Genomic DNA, 19,266 nt, shown 5'->3' with positions numbered 1-19,266 from the left:
CCGACATGAAATCACGACATTTTCCAAAATACACGTCATGTTATCGTTTCATCAAACTAAATTTGTTTTCAATCTGAAGTCAATTTTTATTCACTAACATGTCAATTTCTTTCTGATATGAAATCACGACATTCTCCAAAATACATGTCACGTCTCGTTCCAAATTTGTTTTTAATATGAAGTCAAGTTTTATTCAGTAACATATCTACTTCTTTCTGACAGTCACGACAGCCTCCGAAATAAACGTCACTCGTTTCGTCAAACTGGAATCGCTTACCAGCTCTAGCTTCTTTCACCGTATCTGACATTCTGCATATTGAGTTGCAATGGTAGATTCGGTCCTCTGGATCTCTCTGTTTGGTTATGTAACCAAGTCTCCTCCAGTAGTGATATTCATTGTATTCCATCTCGCTAGAACCGACTTTAGTAATGAAACCTGCCAGTTCCTCTAAGGATGAAAAATCTTGAATAAATATATACGATTTTGGTGGCGCTATTCTATCGTATTCTTCTCGAGTCGCTCCGTAAACCACCGGTACTTGATTATATATCAGTAGAGCGTCCCAAAATTTTTCCGTTACGTACTCGGCGCAACAGCTATTTTCCAGAATGAGGGCAAATTTATGTTCCGTCACCGCTTTCGTGTATTCTTCACCGTCGAAGCGACCGTCGCCACAGGTACCGTACATAGTGATATTAATATGTTCCTTTAATGCATATGCAAAGTCCCTTCTTTCATAATGCCTCGGTGACAGAGGGCAATGCGAACTGGACCATTGGATGAGTTTACTCTTCTTAGAGTACCAGTTCACAGAGCCGTATTGTTGTGTGGCGTACTTTGTATAAAATCCGTAAGGGGTTGGAAAATCGGATCTGCTGTGGTAAGTGAACGATAGATTGTACACCATATTCATATCTTCCGGTGGCCTGACGGCTACGCAAGTCAATGGGGACTCGCGGGTACCCAGTACCCACAGTTGTGAGGGACTTCTCTCTCTGTGGTACCGCCGCCAGTCATCCAAGGTCATCCGACGCTGCGCTCCGACGGTGAATACCACTGCGTCGGCGTCCTTTATGCCGCGAGTCTCATTTGTTACGTAATACGGGTCGCCGTTACAGTCGCAATGTTCGGGAAATCTGTGATAACCGAATCTGCCATATCCTATAATAATCACGTTGTAGAGGTCCTTGTCACTGATTGGCTGTACGACGGTCTGGTCGGTATTTGCAGCATTCGACCTAATATCATCGAAATTCTCTGCGACCCTTCGTGATTTTACGAAACTTTCATCGCTACTTAGAACAGGTACTGCAGCTTTGTATATCCATCGTACGCACAAGATGGCGTACAAACTACAGATTACTGAGATAAATTTAGGAGAAGCCATGTCCGTTGATATTATGAACACTAAATGACAAAAATAAACTGCTATTAACAGTTCCTCACGTAATATCTAATGCTACAGACGATAAGCCTTTCTGGTATTTCCTTTTAAACTGTTATATCAGAGTAATATCTCTGTCATAAGTTCCCTTTTAGGCTCATAAACTGTGATGATAATGATAGAGTTTTAAGGTCAAACCCTCCGTCGTCCGTTCATTCCATTGTATCCGATGGAAGGAAAGAAACTAATTCATTATAAAGTCAACATAAATCCTGTTAAAAGTAAAGATAATCTTTCCAGCATACAACAAATTCAACTTTAACAAATTTCCAAATTGAATATTTCGCAGACACGGTTAGTCACTTCTGTAGATTGTCTTATGCACTCGCTTTATCGAAGTACTTCTTTGCTGATAATATTGTCAATTTTAGAATTGAACAGAATATGGCTACAGTTAAACTAAATTAAGTTGTTCACTATCTTAAAATGATGAACAAAATATGTTTTCACACTTTAGTTTTAGGTCACCAGTTGCTGGCTATACTTCTGATATGGTTTATCACAAATGCATGCTAGGCCTATCTTGTACAACTTGTCCAATGTACATATATTTATATATAGGGGCATATTTAATATGAAGACACAAAAACATGCATTCCATAACAATATTCGGAGAGCAATGGAGCGTGATCGTTATAAAGGCATATTAATTAACTCTTTAGATACTGATATTCAAACCGCAGTTTATTATTATTATTATGAAGTTGAACCTAATAGAAAGAATTTGATTGCAACTTCTGATAGCTGACTGCATCTTATCAAAGCCATAGTTAACAATAGCCAGTATACAGCATATTGGCCGATATAGATACCGGTATTCAAACCGCAGTTTATTATTATTATTATTATGAAGTTGAACTTAATAGAAAGAATTTCATTTTTAGCATAGCAACTTTTCATATAGTTGACTGCATCTTATCAAAGCCATATTTAACAATAGCCAGTAATACTCTCATATTGGTGCCATTGTTACAGTTTGAATAACATATTACTACCACAAAAGGAAAACTGAACAATGGCGGTGTTAACCATTGATGAAGACACAGGTGGTTACAAAAGATCAATAATTATGGAGGTTTTGCGTACTGCTGTTATCTATATTATCTATATAAGTAGGCCTACTGAGGCTACCCCAATATATGGAGATCTATATATATCAATGATATAACTTATGTAATTGACTCGGCATACAGTGTACCATTTGAGAGTCCTGTTTGGTTACTAAGTTATCAACGGCAGAAATAATTAAAATTTTGTAATACAGAAGATAGATTAGATTTTTTCTTACGTCATTTATTTGAAGGTTGTTGTCAAGGCTGAAGTTTAGACGGTTATTTTCATGAAGAAGGAAGCGCAATTTTGTTAGGAAATAAACCCCAGTCTACTTTTACTTCTACAATGATGTTAGTGTGTACAGTCTTATGCGATACCGCATGCTTATGTCGAACGTAGGCTTACTTGGCCTAGTCAACAATTTTAAACGTGGGAGGCGAGGTAGGTGGAGGGGGGGGGGTGGGATGATATGGTGAACGTCTTGATGAAAATGGCAATTTCCCCCACTTTACATTTAACACCTCAGAGTTCTATGCTAACTTCTTCAGCTTCCAGAACGATGAAAGCTTAAGAAGGGAGACGCGTTTATTTTTTCTTACTCTTCTTTGGTAATAGTAGGCCTATCGTATAATCTCTGCTCCTTTCTGCCATGTACTTAATATATTTGGGAGTTTGGTCACGTTACTGATTTAAATTATTTTCTAGCCTGTTTCGGGTAGTCTTGTTACAACTACATTAAACATCAACACCTGTGCTTAAAGGATTATCCATCAATTGCTGCTCGAAAAATCAAACTTAAGGTTGTTTTTGTTGTTGCTATGGAGACAGGGTTGTGTTTTTAATAAAACACTGAACAGGACACTGACCTGTTCACAAAACTGCACTTGAGGGTCAAAACTGTGTGTGTGACATGCATACGTGGAACGTCCCACATCTGCATTACCATTAGACCTTAGTGTGGGTATACTAACCATGTTATAGGTATCATAAAAAAACAAGAGCCCAAGGGCACTATGGGAGCAGCACTGTCCTAAAATTGTTATGTGGTCCGATGTATACACACAATTTTATTGCCAAAAATATCACAAATCCACCTATGGTCCTTTGAGAACCTGTTGATCGAGGACCAGGTGTCTGATATGAGCAAGAGTTGGCTCTTTTTACAGAACTCAGAGAATTATCCTAACTGTACTTATTAAGAATTTTAACAAAACCAAACAAAACCTTGATCTCTAATAAGTTAGCACACAAGGGTTGCAGAGGAGTCAACTTGTGGACAACTTAGATCGGAATATGGCCACGAAAATTCAAATAATCAACTTGAAAGAAACTAATACAGGTCACTGGAGGTTAACCTGAGGTCAAAGGTCACCCAAATGCAGGTCGACTATTGGATTACAATAGGGTAACTCCCAAGCTTGATGGACATTGGATCTCAAGTGATTGCAAAAATACTAGTTTTTGACCCCTAACTGACCTTTGTTGACATTGGATCACATGACTGTTATATTTGGAAACAATCCCTTGCCCCATTCACAACTAGTCCACAAATATCAACCATGTCAGCCCCTGTCAGTGATAGTTTCACAAGTTATTGCCAAAAAAACATTTTGACCTATAACTGACCTTTGGTGACCTTGGATTACATCACGGTTATTCTGGAAAATGTACCCCTACTTCATTCACAACTTTTCCCAATATATCAGACATGTCAGACTTTGTGACTAGAAGTTGCTGCAAAAATTAGCATAAGTTGGCAGTTTTTTGTACATAAACAACCTTGAATGACCTTGGATGACCTGATGGTTTTTATCAAAAAACCCATGGACAATATTGATCAGAAGGTACCTTTGAGATTCGAATATAGCTACCAAAATTCAAATAACTAAAGAAACTAATATAGGTCACCAGAGGTCAACCTAAGGTCAAAGATCACCTAGATGCTGTTCGACTATTGAATTACAATAGCGTAACTCCCAACCTTGACGGATATTTTGTTCTCAAGTTATTGCAAAAATACTAGTTTTTGACCCCCTAATTGACCATTGTTGACCTTGGATCACATGACCATTATGTTTGGAAACAATCCCGAACCCCATTCACAACTACTCCCAAAATATCAACCATGTCAGACCCTCAATGGGAGTTATTGCTGTTTTTAATATTTTGGTTTTTGGCCTCTAACTGACCTTAGGTGACCTTCACAGGCACCAAAAACAATAGGGCACACCTTCTCACTATGGCAGATCTATTTACCAAGTTTGAGTTTAGTCCAACTTTCCCTTGTTGAGTTACAGTGTACCCAAGCAAGTGTCACAGACACACACATAGCCAACCTGACTAAATAGGTTCCTTTGCTAAAGCAAGGAACCAAAAAGGCTTGAAAGGCTGTTGTAGAGAGAACAAATATTCCTCCTTTTTTTTATTCATATATTTAATATTTGTTGGAAAAATACTCACATCTAGACCTGGCCTGCCTGGACTACCTGGTATACCTTTTGGTCCAATTTCACCCTGAATAAAAAGAGAAGGAAATAAAATAAAATAAAATGAATATACCTTGACTCATTTGTACCATATTCAGTGATACTACTTATCAGTTTCACAAGACATATGTCAGACACAACCAAGAGTGTTAGCTCAGTGGTTAACTCTGGTGCCTAATTCCAAATCATCAGGTCCCGAGTTTGGGTCACTCCAAGATTAATGTATGTCGTCCAGTTACAGGGTTGTTGACTATTGACAATTCATAATCAAATATGAATCTAAGAGACTGACTTCAGCTTTGATATTAAAGCCAATGAGGCTTCTTTGCGAGTTCCTGCTTGCAGGAGGATCTAAAATACATACATACATACATACATACATGCATACATACATACAACCACACGATGAGATGTTATACAACCCAGCCATGCACGTTCCCTCCATCTTTACCATAAGTTAATTAAAGTTGATTATAAAATGGATTTCAAACTTTTTTTTTCAAACAAAACAATATTTCAAAATGAATCTTCCTTGATAATATACAAAAAACTTTTTTGATTTTTCAGTGATACTAGATAATATGAGGACAAAATATGTTAAAATGAAAGGAAAAGGTTAGATATACTTACATTACTGCCATGTTGACCTTTAACACCAGGTCTCCCAGGATCACCCTTGGCGCCTGGGGGTCCAGTGTCCCCTAAAGTCCCATTAATACCTTTTATTCCTTTATGTCCCTAGGAACAAGAGAAAGACTTAACATGAATATCCAGCTCTCTAAATTTAAGACATGTAAATTTCAAGATAATCAAAGAAAACAATTGACATGAAGTCTTTGGACTTATAAGAATAAAATCAAGAATTTCATATCCCTTTCTTAGCTGACCATGTATAGATTACATCATGGCAGCAAAAATCCATCGGAAAATCAAAAAAATATGCAATCAGATTGCAATGGTATAAACACTCAATTGTGTGGTTCCCGACCACATTATTTTAAGCAAACTAGCTATCTCTCTGGTCACTGCTGGTGCCACAAAAGCATTATTGTGATCCGGGGCCCATAGCCAGCTTGTCAAATTTGGAGGGGCAGAGTGTTTGTTTGGAAGGGCAGAGTTATTGTTTGAAGGGGCATTTGCATGGATCCACCATAAGGGTCCTTTACTGAAAAATATAAAATTGAAAAAAAATGGGGGAGGGGGGAAATAATCAAAATTTAGGGGGCATTGCCCCAGAATGCAACCCCCCCTCCCCACGGCTACCTGCCACATTGAACATTTTATCAGCCAATAGTTCAAACTGCTTCTCAGAGGAGTTGATAAATGCAAATTAGACAAACTTTAGTTTGCAACCTTCGCATCTTGCCAATATTTTGAAATCATAGTCACAACTTTTTTTTCTGTATAGCAACAACAATGTACTTATACTTGTTTTCACATACTGCTTGACAAAACATAACATTATTGCAATCAAAGTGACTTTAATTACATCAAATCTCACCTTTGGCCCTTTGTGTCCTAAACCACCAATCGTACCAGGAGAACCATCTGGGCCCTGAACGGTTGCAAATTAATTAAAGAGAAAGGAAAAAAGGACAAATTACTTTCAATGCATCTGAAAAACATATAAATGTATCTGAATGGCAGTGTCTGTCTGCTTTGTCACAAAAAAATCTATTTTATAAATTACCTGTAAAAACACACATTTCTTAAAGGATTCTTCAAAATTGTGCAATGGCAAATTTTTGCAAAGGCAAGCTTTTCAAGGAGCAAGAAAATTTAGAAATTTCATACCTATTTGAAATTTTGCATGCAGGTCAGTTTGCTAATTTTATTTTGTAGTGTCATGTTTTTGCTTTCTCCAAAACTAGTCTTGGTCTTGTATTGAATGGTACAGTGTGCCATTATTCTCTCACTTTATGTGTGCTGTCCTGAAACTATAATTGCATCTTTCTTTTTTTTCAAAACATTTCCAACTCAGAGTCTTACTAAAATATTCTGTAATAACTGAGAAAATATTGTCAACTCATCTCACTACGTTAAACTTGCGCCCACGTAAAACCTTGCAGACACTCAAAATGTCAATTTCTATTTATCCTTTAAAACTTTGAAAATCATTTCCTTTCAAATAATCACACTTTTCATGCAGGAGCAATGCATCACACAGCTGGCTGCGATTCATTACTGAATCAAGAAAACACAAAATGTATCCATTTTTGGAGGAGTTTGCAAAAAGGGGCCCTACTTCCCCCAAATAACCCAGTAGTTTCAATTTTTATTATGGAAGAACAAACGTCCTCAAACATCGAGGGCACCAGACTGGACACAACATTTTGCTGCGGCCTGCTTGTCTTGTTTCATGACCACCCCCGAGTTAATATCAAAGATTCGTTGCGGCACAAAACGAAAAAAACCTGACGACGTATAATTTGTTCGTTTATTTATTTGTAGACTTGACATCACAAAAAACGTAACATTTAATTTTCATAGTTTTCCAGTATTGCTCTCTGACGTCCACTTTAATATTCAACAGAATAAAAGTACTTACCCTACTACCAAAGTCCCCAGGGGGGCCAGGGTCTCCAAAATCACCTGAGGATCCCTGAAGGACAAACAGATGTCAAAAAAATGTAACAAATCAAATATTGAAAAAAACAATCATATAAACAAAGGGAGCTGAGATAATCCTTTCTCATCCATTTTACAACAAAATGGAGAGCATGGTATGTTTAATTTAAGTTATTTGGTGAGTGTGATATTTTCACATGTGCAAGCATCAATAACTACCACAAGGAGCACAATTACTAGTTTTGTACAGGGTGAGGGTGATGGGGGCTGGGGCTATGATGTTAGATTACCAGGGGAGGGGTTTAAAGGGAGGTTTTTCCCCCTTCTCTTTGAGAAAAGTTTGGAACAATGGAGGGTGCTTAGATCCAAAATGGTGCTATACTTTGTAACCTTTGAAAAAAAGTTGTTTGTACTTTTGTACTGTACACTAGGATATTATTGTAGCATTCTGTCTGTCAGTGGGGATTGAGTGGGGTGGGGGGGGTGTGGGGATGGAGACTGATATAATTCTGGAGGGCTGGCAAACATGGTCAGTACCAAGACTGTCAAATAATTTCTATCAAAAGGATATGCAAAGGATGATATTTTGCTAAGACTCTGTAGAGACGACGGACTTAGGAGACTTTATTCCAATTGTCTTCAAGGACTGACCTTTGCACCTTTTGGCCCTGATTCGCCAGCAGTTCCTTGCTCTCCGTAAGCACCCTGATAAAGGAAAAGAAGACAAAGTAAATGATTTACTGAAAGCAAGGAAATTCCACCATATTTAAGACTTAATACATACATACAAAAAATAGAGCACCCATGGATGGCTTCTCTGTCGTTGAAACAATTTGTAAAATGACATTTAAAGGCTAATATGTTTTAATTAAGAGCTGGCAAAATGGGTTGCGTGCTAGACTTAGTAGTTCAGTCATTTTGTTTGACGAGCCCCCCCCCCCCTCCCCCCAATGCCATTTCTCAAACAGTCGCAGAGAAATATGATATAAAAAAGTCAAGTATAGGAACACGTTAAAAACAGGTGTATATATATATATATATATATATATATATATATATATATATATAGCCTGGACTATTAGCAGTGCCTTTTAATGGTTAACAACATAAAAATAAAAATAAATTGTGCATACAGTTTTCCTTTGAAAGAATTTCAAAAACTTCCTGATGTACCCAATGTTCTGAAGATTACCTTAAATCCTCTTGTTCCCGGTGGTCCTCTGATACCCTGTGCTCCTTGATTTCCCTAAAACACAGATAAGACAACAAAGAATGCTATAATATATTGATGAATGACGGGTGAAGTAGCAATTAATAGTCAACCAAACATCATATACAGCTACACTGTAACAACAATACACCAAACAGAATATCACACAATCATCCAACGAAAAAGAAAAACGATAAAATGTTTTCTTTATTTTGTGCGAAATCGATCTCATTTTCCCCATTGTCTTTTTTCTCTTTCTTACTGACAACATAATTTTTATATAATAGTTAAATAAATAAATAAATAAATAAAATAGTATAAAAGTTAGAAGAACAACATATTAAGGAAGCACAAAAGAGCTCTTTGTTCCGCCATCTTACCATCATGCCTTCAACTCCTGGGAAACCTGGATCACCTTGAGTGCCCGGCTCGCCCTGAAATTCAAAACAATAAAATAAATGCAAAATTTTCTTCATGCAAAATATTAACACATGTGACAAAATGTGATATCATAAACTGTGTAATATGTTACATAGCACTTAAGTAAAAGGGGTTTCTTTTATGTGAGGTGAGCATTAACACATATGTAACATAATGTAATATCTTATACAGTGTATATATAACATAACACTTAATTATGCTTGTAAGTGTTTTTATTATGTGAGGTGAGAGCATTAATACATAATGTAACATAATGTAATATCTGTATACTGAATTATATATTACATACCACTTTCTCATTCTTGTAAGTGTTTTTGTTATGTGAGGTGAGAGCATTAATACATATGTAACATAATGTAATATCATATACTATTACTGTGCAATATATAACACCACACTTATTTATTCTTCTGCTTTATTATGTGAGGTGAGCGTCAATACATATGTAACATAACATAATTCACATACTGTGTAATATATTACATGGCACTTTCTTATTCTTGTAAGTATTTTATATGTGAGATGAGCATTAAATGCATTTGTATCATAGTATAATATCTGTATACTGTGTTATATATTACATACCACTTTCTTATACTTGTAAGTGTTTTTTCTTATGTGAGTTAGGCATTAACACATATGTAACATAATGTAATATCATATACTATTACTGTGTTATATATTACATAGCACTTAATTATTCTTGTAAGTGTTTTTTCTTATGTGAGTTAGGCACTAACACATATGTAACATAATGTAATATCATATACTATTACTGTGTTATATATTACATAGCACTTAATTATTCTTGTAAGTTTTTTATATTTGAGGTGAGCATTTATACATATGTAACATAATGTAATATCATATACAGTGCAATATATTACAAAGCACTTTATTATTATTGTAAGTTTTTCTTGCATTCTAAATTTTTTTATACAAATCAACGACTGGGACATCTGCATATCTTATAGCTTCATCAAATTATCTTGCTTGATCCAAACATCCAACTTTGAAAGGATCCCTTACAATTCATTTAAAGCTATGCAAAAAGAAAGAAAAGTCACTTTTCATTACAGAGAATATTTCTCTACCTCAGTATATCCAATGTTAGATGGAAACAAAAGTAGTTATATATGTCACAGCTACAAGGCATCACAACTTACTTAGACTCAAACTCCTTCTTTTGTTTTTCAACTCCAGTTCAGAAATTTGTCTCCACAACAGAATGCACTAGGAAGGCGAGGCTTGGACAAATTCTATTCTTTCCATATTCTAGATGTCACAAACCTTGCCAATGTTTATTATTCATTTTTTTTGTTTTTTGGAGGCCATTCAACGATAAAGCAACCAGAATGCTAAAATACATTGTGGTTTCGATGATGTAACATGAGCAGTTTTCTCCATGAATCTGACATAATGTATAGTGAGGGTGTACATGTTTACGAGGGTTTCACGATTTGACCTCTGGTGACCCCAAATGACCTATGACCTCCAGCAAAAACAATAGGCTTCTTTAACTCAATGTGGTACTTCTATACACTAAATTAGAGGCAAAAACAAGTAATGAGACAATTGATTACAAATGAAAACAAAGCACAATGGGTAACGGAAAGGAATAGTACCAGGTCCTACCACATGTCCTGGTTGACCACGAGCGCCCTTGGTCCCTTTCAAGCCGTAGGAACCTGATAATCCACGTTGGCCCTGTTCTCCTTTCGGCCCTCGTCCTCCGACTGAGCCCTATACGAGAAAATCAAAACACTGGTGTTATTGCCAAGTGCTAATACCTTCCAACTCAATGCTGTAGCCATGGAGGTTCCTAGAGTGTTAAAGGTCGGGCCTAATGTTAAAGCCATAAACATGTGACCATCAATTTGTCAAACAGAGTCAAATGATGTTAAGTAAACATAAGTCTGTTTTGACACTAATAAAAATGAACATCAAACTACACACAGTACTTACTTATACCTCTCTATTGTTTACACTGTTAATGTTTTGATTTGCCAAGGTCAATTTAAGCTGGCCACACGCTACTCGACTGAACACAAACTGACTGCAACTCAACCGAATTAAGATGGAAAAAGTGCAGATATCGATCCACCAGGGGTGTGAGTGCACTTACCAACAACACTGACCAAGATTTAAATAACAGTTAAAGAGGCGCATCTGCTTTAGTTTGCCATGCAGGGTTTCTCCATCTGGCAGTCGATATTGGCTGTGAGGTGTGCAGCAATTCACTGCTAAAACCTGCCTAGTTTCAGCAAACATAACTAACTACAGGGAGAGACTTTGATTGCATGCGACTAAAACAAGCAAAGCTCTTTACAGAAAACACTTGCTAGTTGTACTAGAGCAAGTGTTCAATTCAGGGTGTTGACAACTGTTTTAAACTTAGGTCATAACTGTTCCACTTTGAGTTATTTTACCAAATTTTCTTTTTTATTTTACCAAATTTATATAGCGCTCTTTTCATGCTAAAGCATGTTCAAGAGCGCTTCACAATGACAAAAACATGACAAAACCCTTAAAATTGTGTTGTGTCTTTTTCAGTCTTCTTCAGTGGGAAAGTGTGCGGCTGGTTTGAGAAAAAAACCTCCAAGTGGTTAATATGAAGGTGATATTATGCAGCAAATAAAAGCAAAAACGACAAGTACAAGCACAAACCTTTCTACCATTTCTTCCTGGTTTTCCATGTGTACCTGGCTGACCCGATTGACCGGGGGTTCCTTGATGGCCCTTTGGTCCGAGCAACCCTTTCCCTCCTTTATCCCCTCGTTCCCCATCATCGCCCTTCTCTCCTCGCGCTCCAACCACCCCCAGTACGCCCTGCATTATGGAACAAAACAGCAACAAAGTTAATCGTTTCGGTATGAGAAAGAGAAAAAATGTACCGCATATAAAGGAATAATGCTATTATGTCGGTTTTGGAAGGAAGTGCTCTTAAAATCTGAAGGTCTTGAGAGAGAGAAACACTGTTCTTGAACAAAACATGAGATAATTATGCAAATTGTAATAAGAGTGAGAAGAAAATATTACTAAGATCTAATTTCATCTAGGCTTCAACTCAGTAAATTAACCTAATTTGCTAGGAACTTTACAGTACTCAAAGGTATTAGTAACATCGACGGTCACTACAAATAAGAAGTCGTATTCCTTCATGGAAAATTTGTCCAGTATAATAGAAGAAAAGTGTTTCGACTAATATATGTGACTATTAAAGATATATTTGTGTGGCTACAAAACACTTTAAATACTGCATAGAATTTCCCTTCAATGAGTGGTATTCACATACAAGTTATCACAACTCCAATGAAACAGTAGTCAAACAATGAGATCAGAGTGACTTTCATATCAAACCATTTCTTTGTGCAAACTGATGCATAAAACTGAATCATTATTCTTTAGTTTAAAATATCTAGAAATATGCACTGGTCTAAAGTGTCCTGGCAAGAGAGTAGAGGGTTGGAAAAAATATGTGTCGAGTTTATACTACATCCCAAAGCGAGTCTATTTGCTAGATTTCTAAGTCGATACTTAGTCAACGATAATGCATGACTTCTGAGTTTCAGGGGAGTTGAGTATAGATAAATGTGAAAGACAATTTTACATTATCCAACACATACGATTTGTTATTTTTTAAAGTTGGTCAGTAAATCGTACCGGAACTCCAGACTTGCCTCTTGCCCCTTTGGAACCCTCTTCACCAGGCGGACCCTGGAAAAAAGTAGAGATGAGAGAATTGATGCACCACGCAAATAAGTTCATGCGGTGGCTTTGAAAAATAAATAAAATAAATTAATAAGATAGAGGAAGTTTGAGCCTTCGCTTTTCACCAACTCTGGAAGTGCCTAATCCAAACATGACTCCAAAATATTCCTAATTAAAGTAAACTAATGTAAACGGTTAAGTAAACAAACAAAAAATACCAGTTGAAACATTATTTTGTAGAGGGTGCTATACAATAACCCATTAACCAAACATTACTTAAATTAATATGCAAATCATACAATGAATATTTACAATGAAAACCATAGCATGCTGTTAAGTAACTAACCACTACAGATATAGAACAACAACAATGAGTGATACAAGTACTGCAGTTGAAGTAATTATCCATTCATTAATCAAAGCACTGTAGTAGTCTTTTGGACAAGGAGATCAATATCATCCACCAATCAATCAATCAATCAAATTATTCAAAATCAAATCCTCCTGGATCTAAATCTCTACTGCACAAAAAATTCTCGCAAACATCCCAAGGTATTTGCAGGATTGCTCGGGATATGCATTACATTCTCCTTCAGCATTACTCTTTGACTCCCGCAAAATGAAAACAAATTTAAAAATTTTACATACGTTCACTTTAAGCTGCTATTTAACAGGGAAATTTTTGGCTCAGTGAGGAGTGCAATTATTCCTTACTTTTGAATAAACATTGTAGGATAGCCATTTAATTTAGAAAGCTAGTAACGGTTCTTGTGTACATGCTGGCCTTGTCCTCCAAAGTGACACCCAAGGGGGGGGGGGGGAAATTGTGGTCAGTCTAAATGAATGGTTCACAGACTTTTGGCTGAAAGCCAAGCCGTTACTGGAAGTTTATCAACATCCAGTCAGTTGGTTTGCAAATTCTTCTAAAATAAGATGGCTTAATATAAACAACTTACCCGTCTCCCACGATCACCGGAGGGCCCCACTGTTCCTTTTGGTCCGATTTCTCCTTGCTGCCCTCTGGAGCCAGGTAGCCCAATAGGTCCAGGTGCACCAAGAAGGCCCTGTAGAAGAATTTAAAAGCATCAGCAGTATTAACGTCAAGCTATCGATCACTGTAAAATTGACTTTCAATTGCTCTTTGGTTATTTCAGAATACTTGAAATCCCTTTGGCATAATGATTGCAAACAGGGAACCCTGGATTATTCTCGGATGCACGGCCCACATCCCACCTCCATCTATTTCTTTCTGTTCCCCCCCCCCCCCCCCCCCGGACAGCAAATAACCAACACTTCCCAAAACTACAAAGTCTTACAGATTCCTTTTGATGATGAAGCTAAGACACAACATTAAATGCCTCCAACAGATTTATTATCGACAAACTCTTGGAAGCAACTCATGGTCTTGGGCCACTTCTAAATAAACATCAAAACAAGGATTGCGTGAGTGTCTCACCCTAGGTCCTTTCGGTCCGATGAACCCTCTAAGTCCTTCTGGACCAGGAGGACCCTACAAAAATAACAAAGAGGGGGGAAGAAGACACAGAAATATGAATTCACATAAATTCTATCAAGCTTCAATTTTGTGTATTACCTCCATTCTGATGGGAAAACTCAAACATTGCCAATTGTGTTTATAAAAAACAAAGAGGTGCCTTTCTTTCATTGTTTTAGTTTTTAAATTGTTTTTCCTTTTCAATTGTTCTAATAATTACAAAAATGTCTTACCTCTGCACCCTGAGGTCCACGGTCACCTAGTACTCCATCGTGTCCTTTCCGTCCCTGTAGGGAAAAAATTAGGAGTACTAACGGCTTTCCAAAGAGAGTTAAATTTTAAGTTACGTCAATTCCCAAAACGAGCATCTTTTTGAGTCTGGTAAATCAATATCTACTAAGCAATTACCCAAATTCTACTGACTTTATTTTAAAAACCAATAAAATTACAAATTGATCAAACCAATCTCCTGAATTTTTGCACAAAACAAAAACAATTGAATATCAAGAAACTACTCCATTTTGTTGAACTCTAAAATCGTCGTCACCTGAACAAGTTTTCGTGTTGGTATGAACACATGCGGAAAGCAAATCAGAGATTTTTTTTCAACTATTTCTTCAAAATTTGAGCTGAAAGTTGGTTTTTCTTACATATATAATAGCAATAATAATATACTGCAATAGTAGCAAGCGGTTAGTTACTCAGGAAGTTAAACCTGTCTTCTTGTCAATGTTTTGAGGAAATCAAATGAATTTTCTCCTCCTCATTATATTTCAGAATCAGCAGTTTTCCTGATTTGCCTACAACACCTTGTACATCTCTTTCTCTAATATTGCAGACAAAAAATGCAGAAATTTAAAATGAAAAGCACATGTAGTAGATGAAATAAAAATATCTAAAGGCTTTTTGATACCTTACCCTTGAGCCAGGATTTCCTTGCAAACCTTTCGGTCCACGCTCTCCCTGTAAATTAAACACAAAAAAGACGTCATCGAGCAAAGTTTCCGAGATGCCTTTTGTCATCTTGTTTTAACCACGTTTAGGGAACGGACTCTCTTTGCAACTAAACTTCAACATTTTTAAGGTTCTTTCAGCTTTGGACTAACCAGGGATATAATTTAGTATACAGAAGTTTGGGAAAATTATGAAATATTGTGTCTCACAAAATGATGGAAATAGACATACTATGAACAATACCTCCCTGCATTCACGTAGCAAAATTTGTCGATTCTGCATAGCGGTTTGCGATGAGATACCAGATAAAATTGTTCACTGCTAACAGGTAACTATTTTATACTTGTACAGCATTAGACAGTCCTATGCAAATCTATTCCTCTCTTTAATCAATAAAGCAAACTATTGGTCAAATGATAAAGCTTTTGTTCAACTTGATTAAGAATAAACTAAAATGTTGTTTTAATTTCCTACAAAGAAACTAAAGATAAAACCACCCTGCTATGGATCGATGAAATGGCTTATCATTCCCACAAACTATACCAAGGAACTTAAGTTTGCTCTAAATAAAGTTATCTGCAAATCGGCAACGAGGAAAATTGTACAGAACTCAGTCCCAGTCAGGTGTTCAACAAAGCCCTGTGCTTCCACCTTGTGATTAACGCATCACTTCAGAGAAGCTGAGTATGATAAAGATTTCTGCACTCCCTCTCTTTAGCATCCCCCCCCCCAACACTCCCTGCATTCACATTTTTAGACAAACCAACCCAGGCTGTCTAAAATATTCAAGAAAGACTATCGAAAAGGGATGTTAAATAGCAACCTGCACTATCACAATATATTAGTGGGCTGTCATATATTAAAATAATGTTGACCATATGGGGGGGGGGGACGTTGTGGTCAAGTGGTTAAGGCAGTGGACTTGTGAACTAAGTATTACAGGTTCGAGCCCTGGCCAGATCATTGCATTGTGTCCTTGGGCAAGGCACTTTATCTCCATTGCCTCTCTTCACCCAGGTGTATAAATGGGGACCTGCGAGGTAACTTGTAAATATAGTTTCGTGCGCCGGTATGTGGCTGCACCCTATGGGAAGTCCCCCAGGGGACACGTGGCTGTGGTGCACTGTGGTGCCCCAGGAGATATTGTTTGAATTGTGCACACTTTGGTGTGTAGGTGTGACAAGTTACCAATGACCAGGGCTAAGTTGTACACGCTATGGTACACTCTTTGGGGTGTGAATAGCGTTCTAAATGCTGGTTCATAATAATAATAATAATACAGAAGTCATCCTTCAAAAATATGTTGGTCTCCTTACCGATGATCCTTCCTCTCCAGCGATGCCATGAGGACCTGGTGGACCCTGACACAAAAAAGGAAGAAAATAGGAGAACACTGAACTTGTACTCTAAAAAAGTGCTACATTTTTGCCGTCTTTCTACTCGCAAGTTTCCGAGCAAGAAAAGCGTCCCTAAATTTTTATTTCTATCAGCTTCTGTTTGCTCCACTTTGTCAGTCTCTTGCATCAAATATCCTATGACTGGTAGTAGAGGATTCCTTCCTGGTTATATTCTCACATCTTTTCACTTTGAAGATTAAAATTCTCATGTGTTCATGGAACAGCTTATTTCTTATCCTTTACATTTCAACTAACAAAGATTTTGAAGGTCGAATCACGATTTTATAGGGGGAAAAGATAAAATAGGGTGAAAATTAATAATTAGATTGATACTAGCCCAATTGAAGATGAAAATTCTCATTTGATCATGGAACAGCTTATTTCTTATCCTTTTAATCCATAATTTTTTTTTTAATAAGTTATTTCAACTACAAGAGAAAGGAAATTTGAGAAAATGTTTCGATAAATCAAACACTGATGGTCTTGGGAAAAACTTCATTTAATTACCAATAAAGATAAATCTGTTAAAAAATTAATTGCAAAACTTTAATATAGTACGCATAGTGACCTACTCTTCTTTCCATGCCAGCAACAAGATTTTTTGTGACATGTTTTTGTGTTATGATTACCAGCTGGCTGTGATTATGTGAAATGAAGAGAAAGTGTTTTTGCACCTTTCATAAAGTAACGGACCTGAGCACATGGTAACAGGAATGATAAAGGAGTGAATTCCACGGAAAGTGCAGCAGAATTTCATGGAATGTTATTGAATTTACCTCTCAGCCAGAGTATTTAAAAGATTGGCAGAGTGAACTATTGAGTTATTAACAAATAATTATCTTTCTCTGTCAGTATTGTTTTAATTCCCCTCGTCTTTTTGATAACAGTTTCAATGCCAAAGAGAATAAATCTCACCTGCGGTCCCCATAATCCTCTTGGCCCATGACTTCCTTGAGGGCCTTGTTGACCCTGTAAAAAACAGATTTGAGCTTTATTAGTCAAAACAAAACAATATTGGCTTTTATGCACATATTTGGAAATGTGAGTGTTCAAAATGTGATTGAACTTTGGTCTGAAATAAGCTTAAAAGACAGCCTTGGTTTCAGCCTTTACCATCCGTGTAGCAAAGAATTTAAATATAGTGTTAGCAGGTGCCTTTGAGGATGGGGAATGGGAGAAGAGGGGGGCTTTGAGGATTGGGGAACGGGAGAAGTGGGGGAGGGGGCTTTGAAGATGGGGCTTTGAGGATGGGGAACGGGAGAAGTGGGGAGGGGCTTTGAGGATGGGGAATGGGAGAAGAGGGGGGCTTTGAGGATTGGGGAACGGGAGAAGTGGGGGAGGGGGCTTTGAAGATGGGGCTTTGAGGATGGGGAACGGGAGAAGTGGGGAGGGGCTTTGAGGATGGGGAATGGGAGAAGTGGGGAGGGGCTTTGAGGATGGGGAATGGGAGAAGTGGGGGAGGGGGCTTTGAGGATGGAAAACGGGAGAAGTGGGGGGCTTTGAGGATGGGGAAAGGGAGAAGTGGGCTTTGAGGATGGGGAACGGGAGAGGTGGGCAGAGGGGGCTTTGAGGATGGGGAACGGGAGAAGTGGGGAGAGGGGGTTTGAGGATGGGGAACAGGAGAAGTGGGGGAGGATGGGGAGCAGGAGAATGGGGTGGGTGTTGAAGGTTGTTGCTTTGTTCTGACAAGATGGGCAAGGGCGTTGGGCATGGGGAATTGGAACATTAGGGGGGGAAAAAAACATGAAATATTGATTTGATTTTTACCAAAATATTCTTCAGTGATTCAATTGATCCAAACATGCTCATATAAGTAATAGTGTGATTATAATCTGCCGAGGGGAGGGGGAGGAGCGAGGGGGAGGAGGGGAAATATGGGAAAATACTCACAGGTGGTCCATCCTCTCCAAGTTCTCCTGGGGATCCAGGGGGGCCAGTATTACCCTGCAGTGAGTAAAGTTGAAATGGAGGAAAGGTACCCAAATACAGAACATGGGAGTTCACATACATTACTAAACGAGATAACAATAATATAATACATGTGGAGAAAATGACAAAAACAGCCTGTGTGCATGCCCCCTGTAAACACCACATCAAGCAGGCAATGCATGAAATGAAACAGTGCAGTCAAAAAAGTGCAGTAAAAATTGAATAAGGCAAAAGTTACTGACTTCAAATAGCAAACTCTCCTTAACAGAGCACAGAGAGCATCCCATATGACCATCCCCCACTGCTACTACCCCATGCCACCCCGACCGACCCCCCCCCCCGCCTCCCCACTATATATTTTGGAATACAATGATCAAAAGTTAGCTTAAAAATTAATTTATTAAAATAATATGATATATCATGAGAATAAAATTTGTTATATGAAGATTATTAAAGGATTGGTAGAGGACAAACTCAATTTAAGAACAACATAAGACAAAATTAACATAATTTCATTGTAAACACCGAAAGAGTTTTTTTTTTTTTTTTGCTCCGTTGACATAGCAAAATTTGTTCA

At 37.5% G+C, this 19,266-nt stretch overlaps 1 protein-coding gene across 3 annotated transcripts in view; it reads right to left on the bottom strand.

Moving 5' to 3' along the window:
* LOC139964383 (uncharacterized) overlaps positions 1-19,266 on the bottom strand; it is a 117,170-nt gene that overhangs the window by 15,586 nt on the left and 82,318 nt on the right. For all 3 annotated transcript variants that reach the window (XM_071965964.1, XM_071965963.1, XM_071965962.1), the window contains 17 exons: positions 18,651-18,704; positions 17,676-17,729; positions 16,680-16,724; positions 15,328-15,372; positions 14,643-14,696; positions 14,371-14,424; positions 13,871-13,978; positions 12,867-12,920; positions 11,871-12,032; positions 10,839-10,946; positions 9,143-9,196; positions 8,745-8,798; positions 8,204-8,257; positions 7,533-7,586; positions 6,486-6,539; positions 5,615-5,722; positions 4,959-5,012 (listed from right to left, as the gene is read on the bottom strand). In XM_071965964.1, the coding sequence (XP_071822065.1) occupies positions 4,959-5,012; positions 5,615-5,722; positions 6,486-6,539; positions 7,533-7,586; positions 8,204-8,257; positions 8,745-8,798; positions 9,143-9,196; positions 10,839-10,946; positions 11,871-12,032; positions 12,867-12,920; positions 13,871-13,978; positions 14,371-14,424; positions 14,643-14,696; positions 15,328-15,372; positions 16,680-16,724; positions 17,676-17,729; positions 18,651-18,704 (1,170 nt within the window). The remainder of the gene's footprint in view (positions 1-4,958; positions 5,013-5,614; positions 5,723-6,485; positions 6,540-7,532; positions 7,587-8,203; positions 8,258-8,744; positions 8,799-9,142; positions 9,197-10,838; positions 10,947-11,870; positions 12,033-12,866; positions 12,921-13,870; positions 13,979-14,370; positions 14,425-14,642; positions 14,697-15,327; positions 15,373-16,679; positions 16,725-17,675; positions 17,730-18,650; positions 18,705-19,266) is intronic.

Source organism: Apostichopus japonicus, chromosome 22 (assembly GCF_037975245.1).
Source record: "Apostichopus japonicus isolate 1M-3 chromosome 22, ASM3797524v1, whole genome shotgun sequence".
Taxonomy (NCBI): Eukaryota; Metazoa; Echinodermata; class Holothuroidea; order Aspidochirotida; family Stichopodidae; genus Apostichopus; species Apostichopus japonicus.
The sequence above is the reverse complement of the archived record's forward strand: the minus strand, read 5'-3'. Positions and strand labels throughout refer to the sequence as shown.